The 25,631-nt window shown below is 36.4% G+C and overlaps 1 protein-coding gene across 1 annotated transcript in view; it reads right to left on the bottom strand.

Annotated features, from left to right (window-relative positions):
* Positions 1 to 5,402: 5,402 nt before the first annotated feature.
* CEP126 (centrosomal protein 126) overlaps positions 5,403 to 25,631 on the bottom strand; it is a 101,134-nt gene continuing 80,905 nt past the window's right edge. The window contains 4 exon segments of the mRNA XM_060105236.1: positions 5,403 to 5,489; positions 20,757 to 20,779; positions 21,685 to 21,938; positions 21,940 to 23,825. Of these exon segments, the coding sequence (XP_059961219.1) occupies positions 5,403 to 5,489; positions 20,757 to 20,779; positions 21,685 to 21,938; positions 21,940 to 23,825 (2,250 nt within the window).

Raw genomic sequence — 25,631 nt, 5'->3', positions numbered from 1 at the left:
AGAAAAAGTAGAAATAAAGAAAGAAGGAGGATAAAATAAAGTAAGCTAAAATAAAATAGTTATTAAAATAAAAAATAAGAAAAAATTTTTTTAAAAAGTAAAAAACAATACAAACAAATAAAATGGGCTTCCCTGTTGGCTTAGTGCTTTAGAGTCCGCCTGCCGATGCAGGGGCCACGGGTTCATGCCCCGGTCCGGGAAGATCCCACATGCCGCAGAGTGGCTGGGCCCGTGAGCCATGGCCGCTGAGCCTGGGTGTCTGGAGCCTGTGCTCCGCAATGTGAGAGGCCTCAACAGTGAGAGACCCATGTACCACCACCACCACAACAACAAAATAAAACAAACAAACAAAACAAACAAACAAACAAAACCCAGACGGACAGAACCCTAGGACAAATGGTGAAAGCCAAGCTATACAGAAGCATACACATACACACTCACAAATTGAGGAAAAGGGTAAAAAATAATATATCCTGCACTCAAAGTCCACCTCCTCAATTTGGGATGATTCGTTGTCTATTCAGTTGTTCAACCGATGCAGGTTACATCAAGTTGATTGTGGAGATTTAATCCACTGCCCCTGAGGCTGCTGGGAGAAATTTCCCTTTCTCTTCTTTGTTCGTACAGCTTCCGGGGTTCAGCTTTGGATGTGGCCGCGCCTCTGCGTGTTGGTCGCCTGAGGGCGTCTGTTCTTCTCTCAGACAGGACAGGGTTAAAGGAGCAGCTGATTCAGGGGCTCTGGCTCACTCAGGCCGGGGGCCGGGAGTGGTAGGGATGCAGTGCAAGCCTGCAGCGGCAGAGGCCAGCGTGACATTGCACTAGCCTGAAGTGCATCGTGCATTCTCCTGGGGAAGTTGTCCCTGGATCACGGGACCCTGGCAGTGGTGGTCTGCACAGGCTCCTGGGCGGGGAGGTGTGGATAGTGACCTGTGCTCACACACAGGCATCTTGGTGGCTGTAGCAGCAGCCTTAGCGTCTCACGCCTGTCTCTGGGGTCCGTGCTGTTAGCCATCGCTCGCGCCTGTCTCTGGAGCTCCTTTAAGCAGTGCTCTTAATCCCCTCTCCTCGCGCACCAGGAAACAAAGAAGGAAGAAAAAGTCTCTTGCCTCTTCGGCAGCTCCAGAGTTTTTCCCAGCGTCCCTCCCGGCTAGCTGTGGTGCACCGACCCTTTCAGGCTGTGTTCACGCTGCCAACCCCAGTCCTCTCCCTGTGATCCAACTGAAGCCCGAGCCTCATCAGCTCCCAGACCCTTCCCACCCCAGTGGGTGAGCAGACAAGCCTCTTGGGCTCGTGAGTGCCGTTCGGCACAGATCCTCTGTGCGGGAATCTCTCCGCTTTGCCCTCTGCACCCCTGTTGCTGCGCTCTCCTCCGCGGCTCCGAAGCTTCCCCCCTCCGCCACCCTTAGTCTCCGCCCGCGAAGGGGCTTCCTAGTGTGTGGAAACCTTTCCTCCTTCACGGCTCCCTCCCACTGGAGCAGGTCCCATCCCTATTCTTTTGTCTCTGTTTATTCTTTTTTCTTTTGCCCTACCCAGGTACGTGGGGAGTTTCTTGCCTTTTGGGGGGGTCTGAGGTCTTCTGTCAGCGTTCAGTAGGTGTTCTGTAGGAGCTGTTCCACGTGTAGATGTATTTCTGATGTATCTGTGGGGAGGAAGATGATCTCTGTGTCTTACTCTTCCGCCATCTTCTCCCTTTCCCCCTGTAGGAGTTCTTTATATATTTTGGACAAGAGTCTTTTTCCTATGTATTATAAATATATTCTCTTATTTTGTGGCCTGTTTTCTCATTATTTTAATGATGTTTTGATATGAAGAAAAGTTTGTAATTTTAATATAGCCAAATTTATTATTTTTCTCCTCTATGGATTTTGATCCTTGTACTCTACTTAAGAAATCCTTCCTTACCCTGAGGCTAGAAAATACTTTCTTATAGTATCTCCTAAAAGCTTTATATATTTTCTTTCACATTTAATCTTTAATCACCTTGTAACTGACTTTTATGTATGTTATTTGGTAGGGGTTCAATTTAATTTCTTTCTATTTGGTATCCAACTGTTACAATATGAAGTCTCAAAATGACCCCAGAAGTTCTTCATAGTTACCTGGGACCCACGAACATGTTCTCACCTCATGTGAGAGAGGCTTTACCTAAACCCAATCAGTAGCTCCTTCTCCCAGCAAAAAAGGCTGCAATTTCTCACTTTGGAATCCCAATCACATATTTGTGAGACTGATTTATATTGTCCCACAGCTCTTAGATCCTCTGTTCTTGTATTTTCTCTCAACCTTTTTGTTTTTTCTCTTGGTGTTTCAGTTTGGAAATTTTCTCTCACCTATCCTCAAATTCATTGATTCTTTCCTCATCTCTGTTGAATCTGACAAGCCCATAGAATACATTATTCATTTCTGTTACAGTGTTCTTATTTCTCACATTTCTATTTGAGTCTTTTGTATGGTGAAATTCTGTATCTGTCCATGTTTGTAGACTCTTTCCCATGTTGTCCACGTTTTCCATAGTTATTTAAAATTACCTATCTGATAGTTCCAACATCTGGGTCATCTCCCTGTCTCAATCTGTTAATTGCTTTGTCCCTTGACAGAGTTTTTTTCCTTGCTTCTTTGTGTCTTGTAAGTTTTGATTGAATGTTTGACTTCTTGTTTAGAATAGTGGATACTGAGGTAAATAGTGTTTGTGCCTGGAAATGGGCATGTCTTTTCTGTTAGGCAATTGATGTGTGTATGTATGTGTATGTATGTGTGTGTGTATATATGTGTCTCTGTGTGTGTCTGTGTGTAGTTAATCAACTTAGGAATTGAGCTAGGTTTGGGCTTTATTGTTGCTGTGGTTACCTTCAGTATACCAATGGTTTCAAAATCCTCTAATGTTATTTTGTGCTCTGCAGGAGTCATGGAGGTTTTTTTCCTTCAATTTTCCTGCTTTACTTTCAGCTTTTGGCCTTCCTGTGTGTCTGCACAATACCACTAGATTCTCTCTATGCCCTTGCCTTTCTCCAGCTGATTTCTATTGCCTGTGTTTTGGTACTTGCTGGCCTTGTGGTCGGGGAGTTGGGGGATTTTTCTCTTGTCCTGGTCGAGGCTGTCTTAGGCATGTCCTCTCTGCCTTCTTAGTCATCCTGCTCCTCCTTCACATGGCAGTCAACTTTGCCTTGTATCTTTGGCAGGTTTTGTGCAAGACAATTTTGCATCCCTCCTCCTATAGCAGGATACCTCTAATAATCTGGGCCCATGCCTCTTTCTTGCCCCTTCTTCAGAAGTAGAAGCTTACTTCTTTTACCTTTCCCCTACCCGGAGTAAGTCTTCATTTGTGCCCTGGGGGCAATCAACGAAGTTTGCTGCCTCTGTCCCAGTACTTTATGACCTTTATTCTGTAGGAGAGAAGGTTCTGAATGGGGCTTCATACCATTCCTAGAGTGGTGGCTGCTCCCCTTTTCCAAGCCTGCACCACTGAGAGAGGATTTCTCTGGTTTCCTGTTCTGCCCTCTCTTTTTCTCATGAACACACAGTGTAGGTTCATAAAGAAGAATCTGTGAGTGGTGTGAACAAGAAGAGTGTCTAGGCTCCTGGGGTTTTTATGTTCTCACAATAGTTCACATTTATCCTTGAGCAATTTGCTAAAAATGTATGCATAATTCCTAATATCAGCTGTATGGAACCTGGCATTTTTTTCTCCCATATTCAGCCACAGTTGAGCCAATTGTCATGTCATGTCTCTCCTTGGAAGTTCCTGTCTTTCCTTGGGTGTCAGCCTACTTGGTTGTGCTGGAACCTCAGCTCTCTAATGGGTTTAAGAAAACCTATACTTTTGTTGTTTCTCTGCTTTTTCTTATTCTTAGTGTGTGATTGCTATATTCCAATTTTCTACATTTTAGGCAGAAGTGAATATATACACATACACAGTAAATACACATTTATTTATATATATGCATTATATATTAATACTGTATATATGAAAATACACATATATTTTTACATTTATTATATACATTTGTATACACCATCTTATAGTATAGTATTTATATTTGTCCTATCTCTTCTGTGATTATTTTTATCTCCCTTCTTGTGTTAATTTGGTTTGATTTGATTTTTTTCTTTTGCATGTCACTTTATTTCTCTAGGAGTCTGGCATTTGTATACTCTATTTCTGACTCTTTAGTTGTGATATTAGTAATTACCATAGACATGCTTCATTTATCAACATCTATATCTTTACTCAATTCCTTAATAATACAAGAATCCTAGCACACTTTAACACCACTTATGTTTTCCAACTTACGTATTATTTTTGATAGGTATTTAAATTCTGTTTTCTCTTTGAACCACATACTACTTTTAAATTACATTTATTGTTTTATACAATGTTCAAATTTACCCTCTCAGACTGTCCATCTGAGATTACTTTTGGTTTGCTGAAATACATTCTTTAGAATTTTCTTTAGTAAGAGACTGCTGTTGAAAAAAACCTCCTAAAGAGTTACATCCTACAGAGACATACATGCAGAGAGGTGAAAAAAGCTTGCATGTCTTCTCCCCTCATCTGCTTAATACTGAAACTTAAGTTATGTAAGCTTCTTTTTTCTTTTTACCCCTCTCTCTGTTTCTCTGGCAGTGTAAGTCTGTATAAGACGTAGCTCTTGGGCTTCCCTGGTGGCGCAGTGGTTGAGAGTCCACCTGCCAATGCAGGGGACACGGGTTCGTGCCCCGGTCTGGGAAGATCCCACATGCCGTGGAGCAGCTGGGCCCGTGAACCATGGCCACTGAGCCTGCACGTCCGGAGCCTGTGCTCCACAACGGGAGAGGCCACAACAGTGAGAGGCCCACGTACCACACACACACACACACAAAAATATATATATATATATATAAACAATTAAGCCTATTATTAATAAAAGATGTAATAATAAAAACTAATAATATATCATTTCTTTGTCTGTCTTATAAGTAAATAAAAGAAGTGATTCTACCTCAAGTTGGCATATACCCCAGAAGAATTTTGAATAATACTTTTTGGGAAAATACTATAGGAATATGTATAAAAACCTCTAACAATGTTTATTTCCTTTGATCCAGTACTCATTTAATACAGAGTTTCATTCAACAAATATTAATTGGGTGCCAATTAACACCAAGTACTATAATTTTAATTCTAGGAATCTAAATATGGAAATAATCGAAAAGTCTGAAAAAACAATGTAGATAGATGTTCAGTACATTATTATTTAGAATAAATAAAAAACTGGCAACAATCTAAATGTGAAGGGTGAGGAGAACTCAGGTCCCCAAATGGTCATTTAACAGTCATGTGATATGTAAGTACTTGGGAAAATATGTATAAGAACAACAAAAAAGAAATCATTGGGAACAAAGCTAAGAGGAAAATATTTAAACTAAAACATACATTCTTCAATATTAGAAGTAGCCCTTGTGGTTTGTTTTGGCTCACTTGAACTTAGCTGGACACTTTGTCCAAAATTCTATAAAAATAGAATATTGAATCAGAATATAATTCCATATTTAAAATTAATGATATATTGACTTAACAGACCTTTACTTGCTGTTTATATTTTCAGCTACCTCTGTTCATATAATATATATTTTCTTTTTTTTGGAGCAGAAATCAAGAATTACGGGAATAAGACCTTTCTATGATGACTAAAGATTAGAAAAACGTTTTATGTAGATTTTGGTAAATTTTCAGATTGCAATATTGTCTTGGACATTTGAAAGAAGGAAGTAAGTTGGGTGGCAATCAGAAGTGCTAACTAAAGGAAAGGTAAAAAATTACGTTAAGGCTGGTTTATCCTTGTGAGGGTAAGTCACAATTATCGATAGTAGCCAAAAGCCTCTGATTATGGCTAATGCCAAGGACAAGTAAGTGTCTTAGGTGACAAAACTTAAAACAGAAATAGCTGCCTCGATGTTGCACAGTACTGGGAAATGAAAAATATCAGAGCACGGGCAATTAGCACTCCCATTCAATACTATGAGTGATACCAACTCTCCTTCCTTGGATATGGTCTACTTTGATTCTTTACCCCCATTCTGTCCCACTCTTAAAAACTGACTGTTTCTCTTAGATAAAATTACCTGGCTATGACTATACCTAGCTTTTGTTCAGTCTAATTTGAGGAGTAACCGATGCAGGTTTCTTCAACAGCCCTGCTTCGATAGCTCTCATAGCCTTGCCTAAACTCCATTATAGACTTGAGACAACCTGGCCTGAGACCCTGGCACAAAGTGGCAATTGTGATTTATCTGTCTTTCACTGACCTCTTTTAGATTCTCTCCACGTAGAAGTAGTGGCTGGGAAAAAAATCCATTTTGATAAAATATATTTCCTAATACAAAGTGACAGGGCCAGTGCTATAGTAACTGAATGCTTGTTTAAGCTCTTGAGTAAAAACAAAATCAAACCCAACCCAAAACCAAATATCAAAACAAAACAAGGATGAAAAAAAAAAACTTCAAAGCTTTGTTTTGATTCAGGAACACTGACCTATTTTAAAGCTAACAAGACTTCGGTAGATGTATAAGTGGTGTGTGAGTGGAAGATGTGTATTATGTGAAAGTGGAAGTGAAGCTTCTGGAAAGAATAGAAATGGACTCTAAAGACAGCAAGATAGAATGCAAAGGAGCAAGACACAGAAGAACAGAATAAGACACAGAAAAATAAAGATGAATTTAGAAAGGGTACTAATAATGGCATTTAAAATTTAATTTGTTCAATTTTTGTTATAACAACTACACATTACTTTTAAATTTAATATACATTAATAAAAATAAAGAAAAAATAAAGATAAAATTTGTTCACTTTGTAGATTTTGAGATGTTTGATGTGGACAACATGGAAATTAAAAAGGAAGGACTTAGGCATTATTCTATTTGTAATCAGGAAGTTATGTTTGTAATTAAGTTTGTTATTAAACAGTAAAAATATATTGGTAATGAGACAACTATATTTACATAAATAAAAAACTAAATGACTTGTTTTGCTGATAAAATTAAATCACTGTTGATAATTCTTCATATCAATAATCATCTATATAAAAATCAATAGTTTTTACAGTATACAAATAATAGGACCCTCAACCTTTGATGTGGAGTATAAATTCTTCATAAAACACTCCATTTCAAGTTCTATTAGAAAACAGAAGTGGTATTTAAGGTAGAAAGTTCAAGTGAAATGCTATTCACTTATCCATTTAGATTTTTTAATATTTGTAAATTTTATTGATTGATTGATTGATTGATTGATTGATTGATTTATGGCTGCATTGGGTCTTCATTGCTGCATGCAGGCTTTCTCTAATTGCATCGAGCTGGGGCATCTCTTCATTGCGGTGAGTGGGCTTCCCATTGCAGTGGCTTCTCTTGTTGCACAGCATGGGATCTAGGTGTGTGGGCTTCAGTAGTTGCAGCACTCAGCCTCAGCAGTTGTGGCTCGCAGGCTCTAGAGCACAGGCTCAGTAGTTGTGGCGCATGGGCTGAGTTGCTCTGCAGCATGTGGGGTCTTCCCAGACCAGGGCTCGAACGCATGTCCGCTGCATTGGTAGGCAGATTCTGAACCACTGCACCAACAGGGAAGTCCCAAAGTTTTTTAATATTTTAAATTTAACCCTTGGATCATGCTAGACCTCCAGAAAATGTCATATTTAGGTCAAATTTACTTAGCTCTCACAGAATTACATCCACTAATTTTTAAATCAGCATTATTATGCTTTTGACCTTTATTGAAGATCTCTATTTGAAACAGCACATGAAATTCCTTATTTATTTGTTGTTGACTGTTAATAGGGATATATCTATTATGAACTTCAAGGTCCCCAATAGAGGATTCTCAATGGAAAATGTCTTTTAATACAGTATACCTCATATGAAATCATTTTTGATATCCCCTGACAACTGTGCAACACCTTATTTTCCTTCTTGCCATGTCTTCCAGGAAGCTTAGATACCAACAAGATATTTAAACACATGAAACTATATTAGTCTTCATGGTAAGCATAATTGCTTCCTGTTTCCATAGTTCTAATTTACTTTTCTTTTTTTTTTCATTTTTTAACGTATATTTAAATAACTGTTGTGAATAACCAGTTTATTCCCAGAGCTGAGTATAAATAATAACAAGTAAAATAATGTGATTTCTTAAAGTTAGTTTAAAATATGCATTAGTAACTGATCATTTAGGCTAACTAGAATATAGCATATTAGTACAGTGCAGTAAGCCCCTAGCATAGAGTCTGGGCTGTTTCACAATGGCTTTGAGAAGAAAAAGAAATAAAAGGAATCCAAATTGGAAAAGAAGAAGTAAAACTGTCACTGTTTGCAGATGACATGATACTATATATAGAGAATCCTAAAGATGCTACCAGAAAACTACTAGAGCTAATCAATGAATTTGGTAAAGTAGCAGGATACAAAATTAATGCACAGAAATCTCTTGCATTCCTATACACTAATGATGAAAAATCTGAAAGTGAAATTAAGAAGACACTACCATTTATCATTGCAACAAAAAGAATAAAATATCTAGGAATAAACCTACCTAAGGAGACAAAAGACCTGTATGCAGAAAATTATAAGACACTGATGAAAGAAATTAAAGATGATACAAATAGATGGAGAGATATTCCATGATCTTGGATTGGAAGAATCAACATTGTGAAAATGACTCTACTACCCAAAACAATCTACAGATTCAATGCAATCCCTATCAAACTACCACTGGCATTTTTCACGGAATTAGAACAAAAAATTTTATAATTTGTATGGAAACACAAAAAACCCCGAATAGCCAAAGCAATCTTGAGAACGAAAAATGGAGCTGGAGGAATCAGGCTCCCTGACTTCAGACTATACTACAAAGCTACAGTAATCAAGACAGTATGGTACTGGCACAAAAATGGAAATATAGATCAATGGAACAGGATAGAAAGCCCAGAGATAAACCCATGCACATATGTTCACCTTGTCTTTGATAAAGGAGGCAAGAATATACAGTGGAGAAAAGACAGCCTCTTCAATAAGTGGTTCTGGGAAAACTGGACAGGGACATGTAAAAGTATGAAATTAGAACACTCCTTAACACCATACACAAAAATAAACTCAAAATGGATTCGAGACCTAATGTAAGGCCAGACACTATCAAACTCTTAGAGGAAAACATAGGCAGAACACTCTATGACATAAATCACAGCAAGATCATTTTTGACCCACTTCCTAGAGAAATGGAAATAAAAACAAAAATAAACAAATGGGACTTAATGAAACTTAAAAGCTTTTTCACAGCAAAGGAAACCATAAACAAGACCAAAAGCCAACCCTCAGAATGTGAGAAAATATTTGTAAATGAAGCAACGGACAAAGTATTAATCTCCAAAATTTACAAGCAGCTCATGCAGCTCAATATCAAAAAAACAAACAACCCTATCCAAAAATGGGCAGAAGACCTAAATAGACATTTCTCCAAAGAAGATATACAGATTGCCAACAAACACATGAAAGAATGCTCAACATCATTAACCATTAGAGAAATGCAAATCAAAACTGCAGTGAGATATCATCTCACACTGGTCAGAATGGCCATCATCAAAAAATCTACAAATGGGCTCCCCTGGTGGCGCAGTGTTTTAGAGTCCGCCTGCCGATGCAGGGGACATGGGTTTGTGCCCCAGTCTGGGAAGATCCCACATGCTGTGGAGTGGCTAGGCCTGTGAGTCATGGCCACTGAGCCTGCGCGTCCGGAGCCTGTGCTCTGCAACGGGAGAGGCCACAACAATGAGAGGCCCGCGTACTGCAACAAAAAAAAAAAAAAAAAAAAAGAAAAATCTACAAGCAATAAATGCTGGAGCGGGTGTGGAGAAAAGGGAACCCTCTTGCATTGTTGGTGGGAATGTAAATTGATACAGCCACTATGGAGAACAGTATGGAGGTTCCTTAGAAAACTAAAAATAGAACTACCATACGACCCAGCAATACCACTACTGGGCATATACCCTGAGAAAACCATAATTCAAAAAGAGTCATGTACCAAAATGTTCATTGCAGCTCTATTTACAACAGCCAGGACATGGAAGCAACCTAAGTGTCCATCAACAGATGAATGGATAAAGAAGATGTGGCACATATATAGAATGGAATATTACTCAGCCGTAAAAAGAAACGAAATGGAGTTATTTGTAGTGAGGTGGTTGGACCTAGAGTCTGTCATACAGAGTGAAGTAAGTCAGCAAGAGAAAAACAAATACTGTATGCTAACACATATATATGGGATCTAAGGAAAAAAAAAAAAGGTCATGAAGAACCTAGGGGCAAGACGGGAATAAAGACACAGACCTACTAAAGAATAGACTTGAGGATATGGGGAGGGGGAAGGGTAAGCTGTGACAAAGTGAGAGAGTGGCATGGACATATATACACTACCAAATGTAAAATAGGTAGCTAGTGGGAAGCAGCCGCATAGCACAGGGAGATCAGCTCCGTGCTCTGTGACCACCTAGAGGGGTGGGATAGGGAGGGTGAGAAAGAGGGAGATGCAAGAAGAGATATGGGAACATATGTATATGTATAACTGATTCACTTTGTTATAAAGCAGAAACTAACAGACCATTGTAAAGCAATTATACTCCAGTAAAGATTTTTTTTTTTTTTTTTGCGGTACGTGGGCCTCTCAGTTTTGTGGCCTCTCCTGTTGCAGAGCACAGGCTCCAGACGCACAGGCTCAGCGGCCATGGCTCACGGGCCCAGCCGCTCCACGGCATATGGGATCTTCTTGGATCGGGGCATGAACCTGTGTCCCCTGCATCGGCAGGCGGACTCTCAACGACTGCACCACCAGGGAAGCCCCAATAAAGATGTTTAAAAAAAAAAAAAAAAAAGAACGGCTTCACAGCGGTTATGTTTAAGCTTAGTCTTAAGGGAGAATTAGATCCCAAATAAAAGGATCTTTGATTTGAAAGGAACACTCTGTCCTAAAGCACAAAGTAACAGTGACACAGAGTTTAAGATTCTTGGGGCTGAAAGATGGAAAATTCAATTAGTCTGGGACATATAATATGAATATACATGTAAGCACGCAAATGTCATGGGAATTACATGGGAGTGTGTATATGTGCTTTTGTGATATGAGTTCAGGTAGGAAAAAATAATACAAATATTTTTAGCCCTGAAATTAAATACTGAAAGAACATGAGTACTGTATCTAATTTTTGTTACCATAGCTAATATACATGTATATTTTCTCTACATAACTATACATATATAGCTATACACATACACTATAAGTAAATATTTATATCTATATAACAACAAAGACACAAAAGCTTTCAACTTTCAAGAAAGTTGGCTAGTAATTGAACACCTGAACTTTTAGAGTAAGAAATAATAACATAATTCTAGCTAATGTGTTGAGCACTTGTAATTGCCCAGGCATTGTTCTAAAATATAGAAACTATTATCATCACTATATTTACAGATAAAGAAATTAAGGCACAGGAGACGGTTAGTAACTTGCCCAAGGGCACAGAGCCAGTAAAGAGCAAAGCTGGGATTTAGCTCCAAACAGTGTTTAAAATCTAAAATTCTAGCTCTTACCCTGTGTTAGTAACTTTCATTCTGATTTGACTGTGTCTCATAGAAAGATATTTTGCATTGTGAATTAGGATGTACACATAGTTTTGTGAAACATACTTACTCTTATATAATGCCCTCTGGTAGTTTCTATTCTAGAACATTCTACAATTATATTTCATTAAAAAATCCTGGTCACTACTAATTAAATCAATTTTGTAATCCACTAATGAATCATGACCAGTAGTTTAAAAAGTACTGTATTATGTTTATTCTCACCTATATGGGAATGCTAAATATGTTAAATGATAGATATGCTAATAGTTTATAGTGAGATCATTTGGGCAGTATAAAGTTTTTATACTGTTTTGTATGTATTTATATGTTTTGTATGCTTGGAATTGTCTTCCCCTAAACCTTACAAAATCTTTATCTTTCTATTTTTGAACAGCTTTAAAAATATCTTAAATAAGTGAAAATTAACTTGGCCATATGACTGCTGTATCAATAATTTTTCCCTTCCTTTAGCCCTGTTCATAAATCTTCTGGAGGCAAGATCTACCAATACTTTTGTACTTCCTTTATTTGTAGCATAATTACTTTTGATTGTTCTTTGTGTAGATGTTCAGTTTTGTGGATTATAGACTGATCCCAGGAACAGATACAAGTTTATGCTTAAAACTGTTCCATTCACATACATGCACTTAAATACTATTTACTAATTTATATAATAGCTGACAACCTTGGTATTTTTGCAAAAATAATATAGCTTGTAATGGCATCTCTGGCCAAATTTCTACTCTCAATGAAAATTCTAAATATGATAGTTTTACTACCAAATCTCAAAATAATGCTACTAATCTTTAGTAAAGTATTACTTTTTTTGGGGGGGGGGTACGCGGGCCTCTCACTGTTGTGGCCTCTCCCGTTGTGGAGCACAGGCTCCGGACGCACAGGCTCAGCAGCCATGGCTCATGGGCCCAGCTGCTCCGCGGCATGTGGGATCTTCCCAGCCCGGGGCACGAACCCGCGATCCCTGCATTGGCAGGCGAACTCTCAACCACTGCGCCACCAGGGAAGCCCAAGTATTATATATTTTAAAATTTGCAATCTTCTTAATTATAAACTAGGGAAAATTCTGGAGACATTCACGGAATTATAGCTTTGGAAGAGATCTTAGACATTAACTAGTTCAACCTCTTACTCATAGATCTAAATCACTCAGAGGTGAACTTGAATGCTTAGTGATGGGGAGCCACTACCCCATGTGGTGCCCTCCTCAGTTGTTGGTGGTTTTAGCTCAAACACTTACTTATGTTGAGCTGAAAACATCCTTGCACTTTTTACCACTTCATTTATTTCTGTTTTCTCCTTCTTTTACATAATAAACCTTCAATCATTTGTACAGAGCTATCATGTCTCTTAGGCTTGAGCTCCTTTAATTGGTCATCAGACCGAACCCCTCCTTCCAGAGTCGTGGCTCACCCCAATTTTTTTATATGCAGGCCTTAAAATATATAGCCTAAAATAATGTAGAGTATAACAGTACTTCCAAAGATCTGGTTATTATAGCCTAAAATTATATTACGTTTTTAACAGCTACAGTAAACTTTTTTTTTGTTCGTTTAGTTTTGTGTGAATTTTTTCTTTTCTTTAAAGAACAGTCATCAAGATGGATATCTTTCTTCTTCTGTAAAATTAAAAGAAAAAAACCCCCAACTAAATAGATACAAGCAAAATGCAAAACAAACAAAAAACAAACAAACAAACAAAGAACCACATTAAAATGTGTGAGTTTTGGGCTTCCCTGATGGTGCAGTGGTTGAGAGTCCGCTGCTGATGCAGGGGACACGGGTTCATGTCCCGGTCCGGGAAGATCCCACATGCCACGGAGGGGCTGGGTCCGTGATCCATGGCCGTTGAGCCTGCGCATCCGGAGCCTGTGGACTGCAATGGGAGAGGCCACAGCAGTGAGAGGCCCGCAAAAAAAAAAAAAAAAAAAAAAAAAAGTGTGAGTTTTATTCACTAAGAAGAGAGAAACTACAAATCACAAATTGGCAGAAAATATATGCAACACATATAAATGATGCAGAATCCTAGAGTATACAAAGAACTTTTATCAATAAGGGAAACACCTTCCCGCCCCAGAATCCAAGAGCAGACATTCCACAAAAGAGGCAATGCAAATAGTGCATAAACATATGAAAAATGCTCAGTTCATTAGTAACCAGGGCAATGCAAATTGTTATAATTAGACACCATTTCTCACCCATATGATTGAAAACATTAAAAAGTCTGATTATCGGAGTTTTGGTGAGCATGTAGTAAAGGGGACTTTCATATATTGCTCTGGAAAATAAGTTGGCATTACCTATTGAAATACACTTAACCTACTTAAAAATACACATACTCTATGACCCAGCAACATGTTTATCAGTAGATGTGCAAAACTGTTCCCAGAAGCATTATTCATAAAAGCAAGAAACTGAAAGCAACCCAATGCCCAGTAATAGGAGAATGAAAACTTTTTGTAGAATACAGCAATTTTAATGAAATGTAATACAAAAATGAATACAAATGAAGTACAGCTAAACTAATGAATAATGGATCCAAAAAATAAAAATCTATTGAAAAAAGCATCATAGATGTATATAGATGAAATGGCTCCATTTATATGAGTTACAAAACTAGGCAAAACTAAACAATATACTGTTTGAGATACATTTTACACATGGTAAAATTATAAAGAAAAGCATAGAATAATTAACACAATTCTACATAGTGTCACTTTGTAAGATAGGAAGGGGATGCAATTAAGGAGAGGCATATGAGATTTCAACAATACTAGTGATTTTCTATTTCTTTTTTTTTTTTTTTTTTTGCTGTACGCAGGCCTCTCACTGCTGTGGCCTCTCCCGTTGCGGAGCACAGGCTCCGGACACACAGGCCCCGCGGCCATGGCTCGCGGGCCCAGCCGCTCCGCGGCATGCGGGATCCTCCGGGATCGGGGCACGAACCCGCGTCCCCCGCATCGGCAGGCGGACTCCCAACCACTGCGCCACCAGGGAGGCCCTGATTTTCTATTTCTGAAACTGGGCATTGGGCACAGGGTTCTTTTATTATTAGTCTTTAACTTGTTCTTGTACATTATGTACATTATTTGTATGTAAGATATATTTCTCAATTGAGAAACTTTAAAAAGTATATTGAGTGCAAATACATGACTATAGTTATCTCTGGTAAACCAAACTTTATTAGTTTTGGTTTATCATTTCAGTTAGTAAAGATGATTTTAATTCTTCATGCCATTCTTCATTTTATTAATGACTTCCTTTGTTACCCTGTACTTTCCACAAACTGTGTAGATGAATGTACTATTTTTTAAAATGTATATCACTGAAAAATCTAGTTATTCAGCGTTTTAAAAATTAAATTAATTTATATTCTCCAGCTTTATTGAAATATTGACAATATAACAGTTTGTTTACAAGTTATACAATGTGATTAGTAGATATACATATATATTTCAAAATAATCACCACAATAAGGTTATCTCCATCTCTTCACAGAGAGAGTTTTTTTTTTTTTTTAAACAAGCATAATAGCTAAGTAATTAAGAGAACAGATGCTAGAGAAAGAATGCCTGCATTTTAATCCTGGCTCTGCCATTTATACTAGTTATGTGATTTACACAAGTTATTAGCCCTCTCACTGCTTCAGTTTCCTCATTTATAAAATGGGGGTAATATTATTTACTCACAGAGTTATTGAGAGAATTAAATTTGTTTCCATATGTAAAGTGCTCAGAATAGTGATTGGCACACAGTAGATGCTATCTAATTTTTACCTAAAATAATTTGCTTCAGTGTCCCTGATTACATTTCTGATTCCATGAAAACTAGATTTATTCTAAGGTAAGAACACTGGAGCTGCAATACAAAATCCTGGCTTTGTTTTGAACTACCTGTCATCTTGAGCTATATAATCTCACTGTTATGTGTGTCAATTTCCTCATCCATAAAATATGGTAGTTAAGCTCAGTTGCACCTTTGATCTTTTCTAGCAATCAAATTTTTGATTCCTTGAAGGTACTTTTAATACTTCCTAGAAAAGAAAAAAAATACATTCTTTCTGAAACCAGGTTTCAAAGTATTTGATATGCCAACATCATTTGGCTTTTTAAAAAGGTGAAGTATAACCACCTATACAAACATGCACAAATTATAAGTATACAGGTTATGTAGACACACCCAGATTGCACAGACACCCACTGAAAAAGCTTTCCTTATAACCTGTTTCCATATACCCCTAGCCATAGTTGTACCTATTCTTCAACCTGATAGAAATGGAATATAATATGCATTTTAGTGACTGGTTTCTTTTGCACAATATCATGGTGATTCATCCATGTTACTGTTTCTTAGCAGTGGCCGATTCATTTTTTATTACGGTATTTCTCTGAATGAATAAATTTCACTTTATATATTGTAGTGTTGAAGAACATTTGTGATAATTCTAGATTATGGCTATAAAGCTGCTAAAGTTTTAGAACTTTAGAAAGTTCTTGTACATGTCTTCTGTTTTACATATGAATGAATTTCTGACACACACACACACACACACACACACACACACATCTCTTGGTCTGAATTCCCAGGTCAAAGGATATGCATATATTCAAATTTAGTAGACGTTGAGTTTCCAGGTGTTACACATCTTTGTTAATACTTAGTATTGTATTTTAAAAATTTTAGCTGTTCTGATAACGTGTGTGTAGTTGTATCTAATTGTTTTAATGTGAATTTTTTTGAGGACTGAAGCTGAGATCTTTCTATGTTTATTGACCATTTGGCTATCCTCCTTTATGAGAAGCTAATTCAAATATTTTGCCTTTAAAATAAATCAGTGTGATGGTCTTTTTGATGTGTCACCTGTCTACAGTCTCCAGTTATTCAATCAAACACTAATGTGTTGCTGTGAAGGTATTTTGTAGATGTTATTAAAGTCTATAATCAGTTTGCTTTAAATAAAGGGGATTATCCTAGATAATCTTTGTGTACCTGAGTCAATCAATTCAAAGGCCTCAAAAGCAAGCTTTCTTGAGAGAATACAAAATTCTGCCTGTGAATGGCAGCTTTCATCTATTCCTATGAGTTCCTGCCTTTCCTCCTGGCCTGCCCTAAAAATTTCAGACTTGCCTAGATACCCCCTCCCCCCACTCCACACACATTTATGTAAGGCAACCTATTCACTAAATCTTAATATATCTTACTGGTTCTGTTTCTCTGGTTCAAACCTGACTGATATAATTAGGTTGTCTTTTTCTTACTGATTGTAGGAGTTCTTTATAGATTCTGGATATGAGCTCTTTGTTGGTATTATGCATTATAACTACTTCTTTCACTCTATAGTTTGCTTTTGTAATATCTTAATGGTGTTTTGGATGAAAAAGGTTCAATCTTCTCCTTAATGGTTAGTGCTTTTTATGTCTGTGTAAAAAATCCCTGCCCGTCCCAAAGTCATAAGCATATTCCCTATGTTATCTTCTAGAAGCATTTCTTTTTCACTTTCCATATTCATATATACAGTTCACTTGGAATTGATTTTTGTGTATGGTGTGAGGTAAGGGTCATTTTACTAATTCCATATAATCATTCAATTGACTCAGCACCATTTAATAAAAAGACAAATATTGGGCTTCCCTGGTGGCGCAGTGGTTGAGAGTGCCTGCCGATGCAGGGGATGTGTGTTCGTGCCCCAGTCCGGGAAGATCCCACATGCTGCGGAGCGGCTGGGCCCGTGAGCCATGGCCACTGAGCCTGCGTGTCCGGAGTCTGTGCTCTGCAACGGGAGAGGCCACAACAGTGAGAGGCCTGCGTACCGCAAAAAAAAAAAAAAAAAAAAAAAAAAAAAGACAAATATTTTCTATCTGCTATGGAGTACCACCTTTGCCACAAATCAAGCATTCAAATATGTGGGTCTGTTTCTAGACTCCATTCTATTCCATTGGTGTAAATATCCTGGTGCAGAAAGCATATTGTAGTCAGAGAGAAGGATGTAAATTAAATTACTGATATTAGAAATAAGTTATTGATGTTGACCTGGTCCAGAGTATGACAAAGGGAACGGGTACTTGAGGCAGAATGGTAGAAAATTCATTAGAGGTGAGAAAGGATTGAGAGAGATCAGGGTGTTGGATTGTTCATTCACATCAATGCTGAATCACCAGTATATTGGCAAAGACTTTTTCAATAAAGAAAGACTGTGAACCAGATGCCAAAGTCCTCTTTCAGGGGAAAAATTACTTGAGAGATCAGGAGTTGGCATAGTTGAATGACTTGGGCCTCATGGGAATAGAGTTTTACTGAGAGTTTTGCTGGAGAGTTCTGGTTATGTTAATGGAGAGCAAGATGCCCTCCACAATTGTCAACTGTGGGTACACTGAGTGTGAGAATAAAAGTGACCTGGCAAATAGGAGAGTAGAAAAAAAATGAATAAATGCTCACTGAACTATAATCCAGTATTAGCAAAGGGTTCATTTGAAATGTTTAATATTTGAATAGTTTTGAAAAAAAAAGCTTGAATGACTGAACATACAAAGATGTTCAGTAATGTAATACTGAACAGATGTAATCCTGTTAGTATTAGATTTTCCAAGTATAATTACAGTATTAAGAAGTATAAACATACAAAACAGAGTGGTACTGGCACAAAAACAGACACATAGAACAATGGAACAGAATAGAGAGCCCAGAAATAAACCCATGCACTTACGGTCTATTAACCTACTTCAAAGGAGGCAAGAATGTACAATGGAGAAAAGACAGTCTCTTCCATAAGTGGCGCTGGGAAAACTGGACTGCTACATGTGAAAGAATGAAATTAGAACATTCTCTAACACTGTATACAAAAATAAAATCAAAATGGATTAAAGACCTAAATGTAAGACTGGAAACTCCTAGAAGAAAACATAGGCATAACACCCTTGACAGAAATCATTGCAATATTTTTTTGGCTTTGTCTCCTAAAGCAAAGGAAATAAGAGCAAAAATAAACAAATGGAATCTAATTAAACTTAAAAGCTTTTGCACAGCAAAGGAAACCATCAACAAAATGAAAAGACAACCTCATGAATGGGAGAAAATACTTGTAAATGATATGACCAATAAGGGGTTAATATCTAAAATATATAAGTAGCTCATACAACTCAACAGCAAAAAAACAAAAAACCCAATCAAAAAAAAAAAAAAAAAAAACAAGCAGAAGACCTGCACAAATATTTTTCCAAAGAAGACATATGGATAGCCAACAGGTATATGAAAAAATGCTCAACATCACTTTAGAATTAGTAGAGAAATGCACATCAAAACCACAATGAGGGCTTCCCTGGTGGCGCAGTGGTTGAGAGTCCGCCTGCCGATTCAGAGGACAGGGGTTCGTGCCCCGGTCTGGGAAGATCCCACATGCCGTGGAGCAGCTGGGCCTGTGAGCCATGGCCGCTGAGCCTGCACGTCCGGAGCCTGTGCTCCGCAACGAGAGAGGCCACAACAATGAGAGGCCCGTGTACCGCAAAAACAAAACAAAACAAAACAAAACAAAACAAAAACAAACAAACAAACAAAAAACCACAATGAAGTATCACCTCACACCTGTCAGAATGGCTATCACCGAAAAGTCTACAAATAACAAATGTTGGAGAGGATGTGGAGAAAAGGGAACCCTCATACACTGTTGGTGGGAATGTAAATTGGTGCAGTCACTATGGAAAAAAGCATGAAGGTTCTTCAAAAAACTAAAAATAGAACTACTTTCACTCCTCGATATATATCTGATGAAAGTGAAGACACTAATTTGAAAAGCTACTTGCACCCCAATGTTCATAGCTGCATTATTTACAATATCCAGGATATGGAAGCAATGCACAATGGAATATTACTCAGCCACAAAAAAGAATGAGATTCTGCCATTTGTAATAACATGGATGGACCTAGAGAGTATTATACTTAGTGAAATAAGCCAGAGGGAGAAAGTCAAATACTCTATGTTATCATTTATATGCAGAATCTAAAAAATAAAACAAATGAATCTATATAACAAAACAGACTCACAGATGTAGAGACAAACTAGTGGTTTGAGGGAAGAGGGAATGGGGGAGAGGCAAGACAGGGGTATGGAATTAAGAGATACAAACTACTATGTATAAAATAGATAAGCAACAAGGATATATTGTACAGCACAGGAAAATATAGCCATCATTTTCAATAACTTTAAATAAAGCATAATCTATAAAAATATTGAATCACTATGATGTACACCTGAAACTAATATATTGTAAATCAACTGTACTTCAATAAAAGCAAAACAATGAACAAAAAAATAAGTATAGACATATATAGCAATTTCAATATTTCTATCTCTTTAAAAACATGGCAAAAAATGTTAAAATTCATTACATTTTCCAGTGTTCCTCATACAAAGACTCCTAAGAACTACTACCTACTTTGGTTAAATGTTAGAAAAATATTGGTGTTTTAGATTTTATATACATATATATATATATTTTTTCTTTTATCAGAGAAGGAGATCATAATTTTCATATGTTGCCCTTTTATGCTTGAGCTATTGGGAAACTATATTTCCTAATATTTTTCCTGATCAGCTCAGACTCCGATATATGTTTACTTAATAATTATATTTATTACATAGTTTTAGTAGAAAAACTATGGGACTTGGAGCCATAGATATTTGAATGAAAGTACCATTTTTGCTATTTCCTAGCTCTTAACCTTGGGCAATTCTATTTCCTTCTTTGCAAAATGGGGTTTTAAAAAATACTTATTTGTCAGGGTTGCTGTGAGGTTTAAATGAGACAATAATTGTAAAGCACTTAGCACTATAACTGGCACAGAGTAGGAATTCAAAAAAGGCAGCCATCATAATTTATTTACCATAATTTCCTTTAAACTATCAAATTTACATGATGCTTTCATTTTCTGGAAGGAGTGTGAAAACTGAAGTTACATTGTGAAGTGGCTGGATAAAAAGAAAATGAAACCTTTAGTGAGAGAAATAATAGTTAAAAATCTAGGTTTAGATTAAGGTCTTTGCATTTAGCTTCCCATCTGCTAATCTGGCTTGTGTCCATTCAATTCAAGAAAAGACTGGGTGCCTACTAAGTGCCAGGCACTGTTAAAACCTGGGGATAAGGTGAAGAATTACAAAAATAGTCCCTTGTCCTTAAAATCTCATGGTCTAATTGAAGAAGGCTTTAAATAGTTTAAAATTAAACTAACTCCCTCATTATATCCTCTTTATATTTATTCATACCTTTGGGAGAAGAAAAGAGTTGCTTTTCTGATGTTTCCCAAGTCTTATCTATTTCTGAATAGGCAATTGATTTCTACTGGTAGGAAAATTTATGGGCCTATACTCCATTCCCTTAGAGGAAAGTAGCTTCATGAGGCATCAACCAGCTACTAAGGGCAAAGGTATAATATAGCGAATTTATTTTAAAAAATGTTTAAAGGAATGCTATCATTTTTTCTCCATATGAAGCCCTACATACATAACAGATAAAAGTAAAGTTGCCACTCTTTTGGAAAGAGAATGAGAGGGGTAGGCACACCTATTATTAGTTTATAACAATTAAATTTAACAAACATTTTAAAGAAGAATAAAGAAAAGTATTATAATCACATTTATTCACCGATTTAGAATAATTTAAACAACATTTTTTCACTGTGCTTACTTTGACAGAAATTTTGACTGTAATATTGGGGTAATAACAGAATGATATGGGACAAGAATAAAACCACATTCTTTGTCTTCCCTCTTAAACTAACAAGAAAAGTCATGGAAAAAATGGAGGTTGGCAAAAGTTTCTAGTTTTAGTTGAGCAAAGGTTGGGTCATTCGCTTAAAAGCAATAGTTACTAGATAGACAAGGGTACAATATTAAGGGTGATAAGTTATTTCTATAAAGCTGTTATTATTTAATATTAATATCTTATAAGGTGCACATTGCCATATCTCAATGAGAAAGTTCACATGAATTTAAAAAGTTGTACTTTTTACCTATAAAAATATATAAATTTATTCTTACCAGCAGCCTTTTCATTTTGACCCAGAACACTATGCTGTATTTTCCACAAGGGAACAAATTCTTCTTTAGTAGTTTTAAGAATCACAGAGGAATGACTTTCTTCATATGTTGGACATCTTTGGGTGTAATATAATATCCCATCTTGCTGGGCAACCATTTGATTGCCATTTGAATGATTTATTTTTGCTAAAGTTTGGCACTCAGAAGAACAATATGGTAGAGATGGCATCACAGTGACTAAGTCAGGACAAACATGAGAGTGGAAGACTACTTTCTTGATTCCACTGATTTAACTTCTGTTGGAAGCACGTTTTGAATGAACAGTCACTTGTACTGATGTTTTGAGAATTTTCAGGCATTACAGATTAATACTGAGATACTTGTATATTTTTACCAATTCTAATATTTAATTGAGATTTAGGAGGAGGATGAGGTACAATTAATTTACCCTGAGCTTGTAAAAATGTGTTGGCTTTGCTCACAGACTGTGGTCGAATAACAGCGCCTTTTCTGTTCGTATATATAAAGTCTGATTGGACTTTAGCAGATCTTGTTCTTCTAATTACTTTTGCTCCACCCTTTTGTGGATTAGTTTTCTGAGTTTTAGAACCACCACTATTTACAGGGGATTTACTTTCCTCTTCTTTTGAGTCTGGCCAGGCTTGTTTAGCAATGTTATAACCTGAAGGTATAAAACAGTTCACAGGCACATGGTCTATTCCAGATCCTCCTAAAGCAGTGACATTTTCAGAGATAAAATCATCCTTGGGCTTTTTCTTATCAGCAGAATTCACAGAAGAAGCAGGAATAATACTAGTTATGTTGCTGGCAGCAACACTTTTAGTTTGAATGTGGAATGGTTGAGACCACTGTTGAGTTATTCCTATTCTATTTTTCAGTGAATGATTATCTTCAACATTTTTTTCTGTATCCTCAGTTTCATCAAACCATTTCAGTTTTTTAATAGTCTTTGGAATTTCTGCACTTTTCCCTTTTTCTTTTGTTAATTCAATACTGTCTCTGATATCTGTTGCTTTTTGATTTCCTAACTTAAAGCCTTGGTTTGTAACTAGTGCCTTAAAATAATCATGTTTGTATTTAGATTCTTTCTTTAAAATACTTTTAAGAAGCCTCACACCATTTCTCTCATGAATATCGCATTTCATTTTCTTGTGCTGACCAACTAAGTCACAATTAGAAATTATACTATATAATGATGTTGTTGTTTCAGCTGTAAAAACTTTTGAGTCAGAGTTGTAAGGTATACAGCCAGCTTGAAAATTATCTGAAAATAAAGACAACTCTTCCTCATTACAGTTAAAATAGCTTATCTTTTCATCTTTAATGTCTTTTATTTCCCCTAACTTATCAGAACACTGCACTGGGTCGATTTCTTTTATATGTATACTGTTTTTTGGTAAAGGCCTAGCTGATTGTGTATTCGATGGCAAAACTAAAGGTGTTGCCACAGGTACAAATGAAGTGGGAACTGAAGTAGTTCTATTTTCTTGAGTCAATTCAGAATATTTCTCTTGGTCTGAAATTGTTGCCATTTCCTGGGTTGGAGAATCTGGAGTGGCCTGGGCTTTGCTGAACTTAAATGTTGGGCTCTCAGTAACTAATGGTCTCTCCCTTTTGAATGCTCCAGAAGTGGTGTCAGTTGTCCTCATAGAACTAGTTTCAGAGGTCTCTTTGCTTTTTTTATCTTTTACAAATATGGATGGGCTATATACAAAGGCTACTAAATTGTTAGCAGTATTTGTGGCTCTTTCCACAGTTCTACTCAGAGCAGATGAATTTTGTTCTTCACCATTAAGACATTTAAGTGAAGGTAGAACATTAGATTTACTTAAAATATCTGAGAAATGTGTGACAGTCTGAGTGTTCGGATCATCTAAATTTATAAGCCAATTATTTATATATTGAGTTTTAGAGAATGACAGCTTATCTTCATCAAAGCAACTTAGATTAGTTGATTGCAGATTTGCAGATTTGAGGGAAATAGAATTCTGCTGCTGGATTGATGTGGAAGGCTCCTTATTAAGTGTTAAATATATTTCTTCACATTCCCCAGCCTCAAGACTGTCTATACTTGAGAGGGTTTCAGAATTTGTTATCTGATTAACTTCATCACAAAATTTCTGAAAGAAAAAAAAGAACATTGTTCTATAGCTTAGAAAATTTTAAGTGCCAAAATTAATGATTCAACACACCATTGTTACTGAGCCCAATTCTATTTGGCATATAAAATAGAGTAGTATGAATATAAACCGTATAGGTATATAAATAATCTATATCCCTGGAGCAGTCCTCAGAGTGAAAAAGAGGGAGCCAACAAAGACTTACAATAAAGTGTGTTTGCCTTAATTTCTTCACCTTAAAGTATTGATAATTACTTAATTATCCTAACCATAGTTATAGCTTTAAAAATAATTTTGCTGTTGCTATTCCATTCAGAGAATAGAGTTCCTTGAAGATTTCATAACGGCATGTGAAATTCTGAAAAATACTTATTTACAAATGGTATTTTTTTCCTGAAACCTTCACTGGACTTGAACGAGGCTCCTAAAAGCCCTATGACTCTAATATGAGCTTCCTATTGTTAAGGCTACATATTTTTATAAAAGTTAATCTCATGGTGTGTATAATAGAGTTCTCAACTCTGGCTGCATATTAGAACCACATAAGAAGCTTTGTAAAAACATGCCGGGTCCTGCTGATTGAATACTTGGATGGGGTCCAGGTACTGGTTGTATTATTATTATTTTTAAATTCCCCAGGTAACTCTAATGTGGATTTAGGATTGATTTTAATGACTCGTTTTTGGAGATTTAGCACAGTAATAATTTCTATGAATTCCTTACATGTTCTCATCACTACTTCAATGAAATTTCATGGAAATTATCCGTTTTTAATAAAATTTCATGATCACTTCAAAGTATAGTCAATGTTTAAAACTATTTCTAATTTCTCACATTTATAACATATGTTTAGAATGCATTAATCTGTATCACATATGTAGAAATAAATTCAAGAAGATTTTAAATTGTTAATCTAGTCAAGAAGTTAAATGGACTAAAAGAAAATTAGTTCCCTTAAAATTTTACACAAATTTTAGAAAATTTAAATATTTTGGTATTAAACAAAAATTTATTATTTTTCTAGCCTCCCAAATAAACTGAGAAACCAATGAAATCAGTTACAGATAAAATATTTTAGTTTGTATAGTTCATGCTTATTGATATACTATTGTGAAATGTTTTGAAAATGATTCATAAGAGTTTGTTATTACTAGCATTTACTTCCTGCCTGTCACATCATTCAGTACTGTGATATCTTTTTAAAGAGATGGTCACTCAACCTAACTAGAACAAATCAAAGCACAGCTTCTTCAGTGCCTGTTTTTGGAATTGAGTTATATTAATTGATAATGAGGTTCCTAAAAGCTCTATGACTCTAATATGAATTTCTTTGAGATTGCAGCTAATGAGATATAGAAATCTGGGTTAGAAGGTCCTTCTAGCTGTAAGTGTGAGGTTCACGGCTTTAAGATTTCTCTTTGCCTAGGTCTGTGATGGCTTCCTTTCCCAAAGCACCTCAGAAGAAGTTCAGCAACTACTGATTTCACTAAATTATACTATTTTTTCCCTCAGAATTTTTCATACACCAAACAATGAAACATGATCAGCTTCAAGTTTAGCTTGTGTTACTGATATAAACTGTACTAGACTTAACATGCCTTGTGTTTTAGTTTTCAAATCAACTTTATTGAGATATACTTATCTACAATAAAATGCACTCATTTAAAATGTATAGTTCGATAGGTTTTGACAAATTATTTACCCATAACCATCATACTGAAATATTTTAGAACCTTCCCATCTGTTGAAATTTCTCTCATGCTTCTTTGTAGTCAATACTTACCCATTAACAACCACTAATCTGTT

The sequence above is a fragment of the Mesoplodon densirostris genome, chromosome 7, assembly GCF_025265405.1.
Source record: "Mesoplodon densirostris isolate mMesDen1 chromosome 7, mMesDen1 primary haplotype, whole genome shotgun sequence".
Taxonomy (NCBI): domain Eukaryota; kingdom Metazoa; phylum Chordata; class Mammalia; order Artiodactyla; family Ziphiidae; genus Mesoplodon; species Mesoplodon densirostris.
This window is presented reverse-complemented; position numbering and strand designations above follow the sequence as displayed.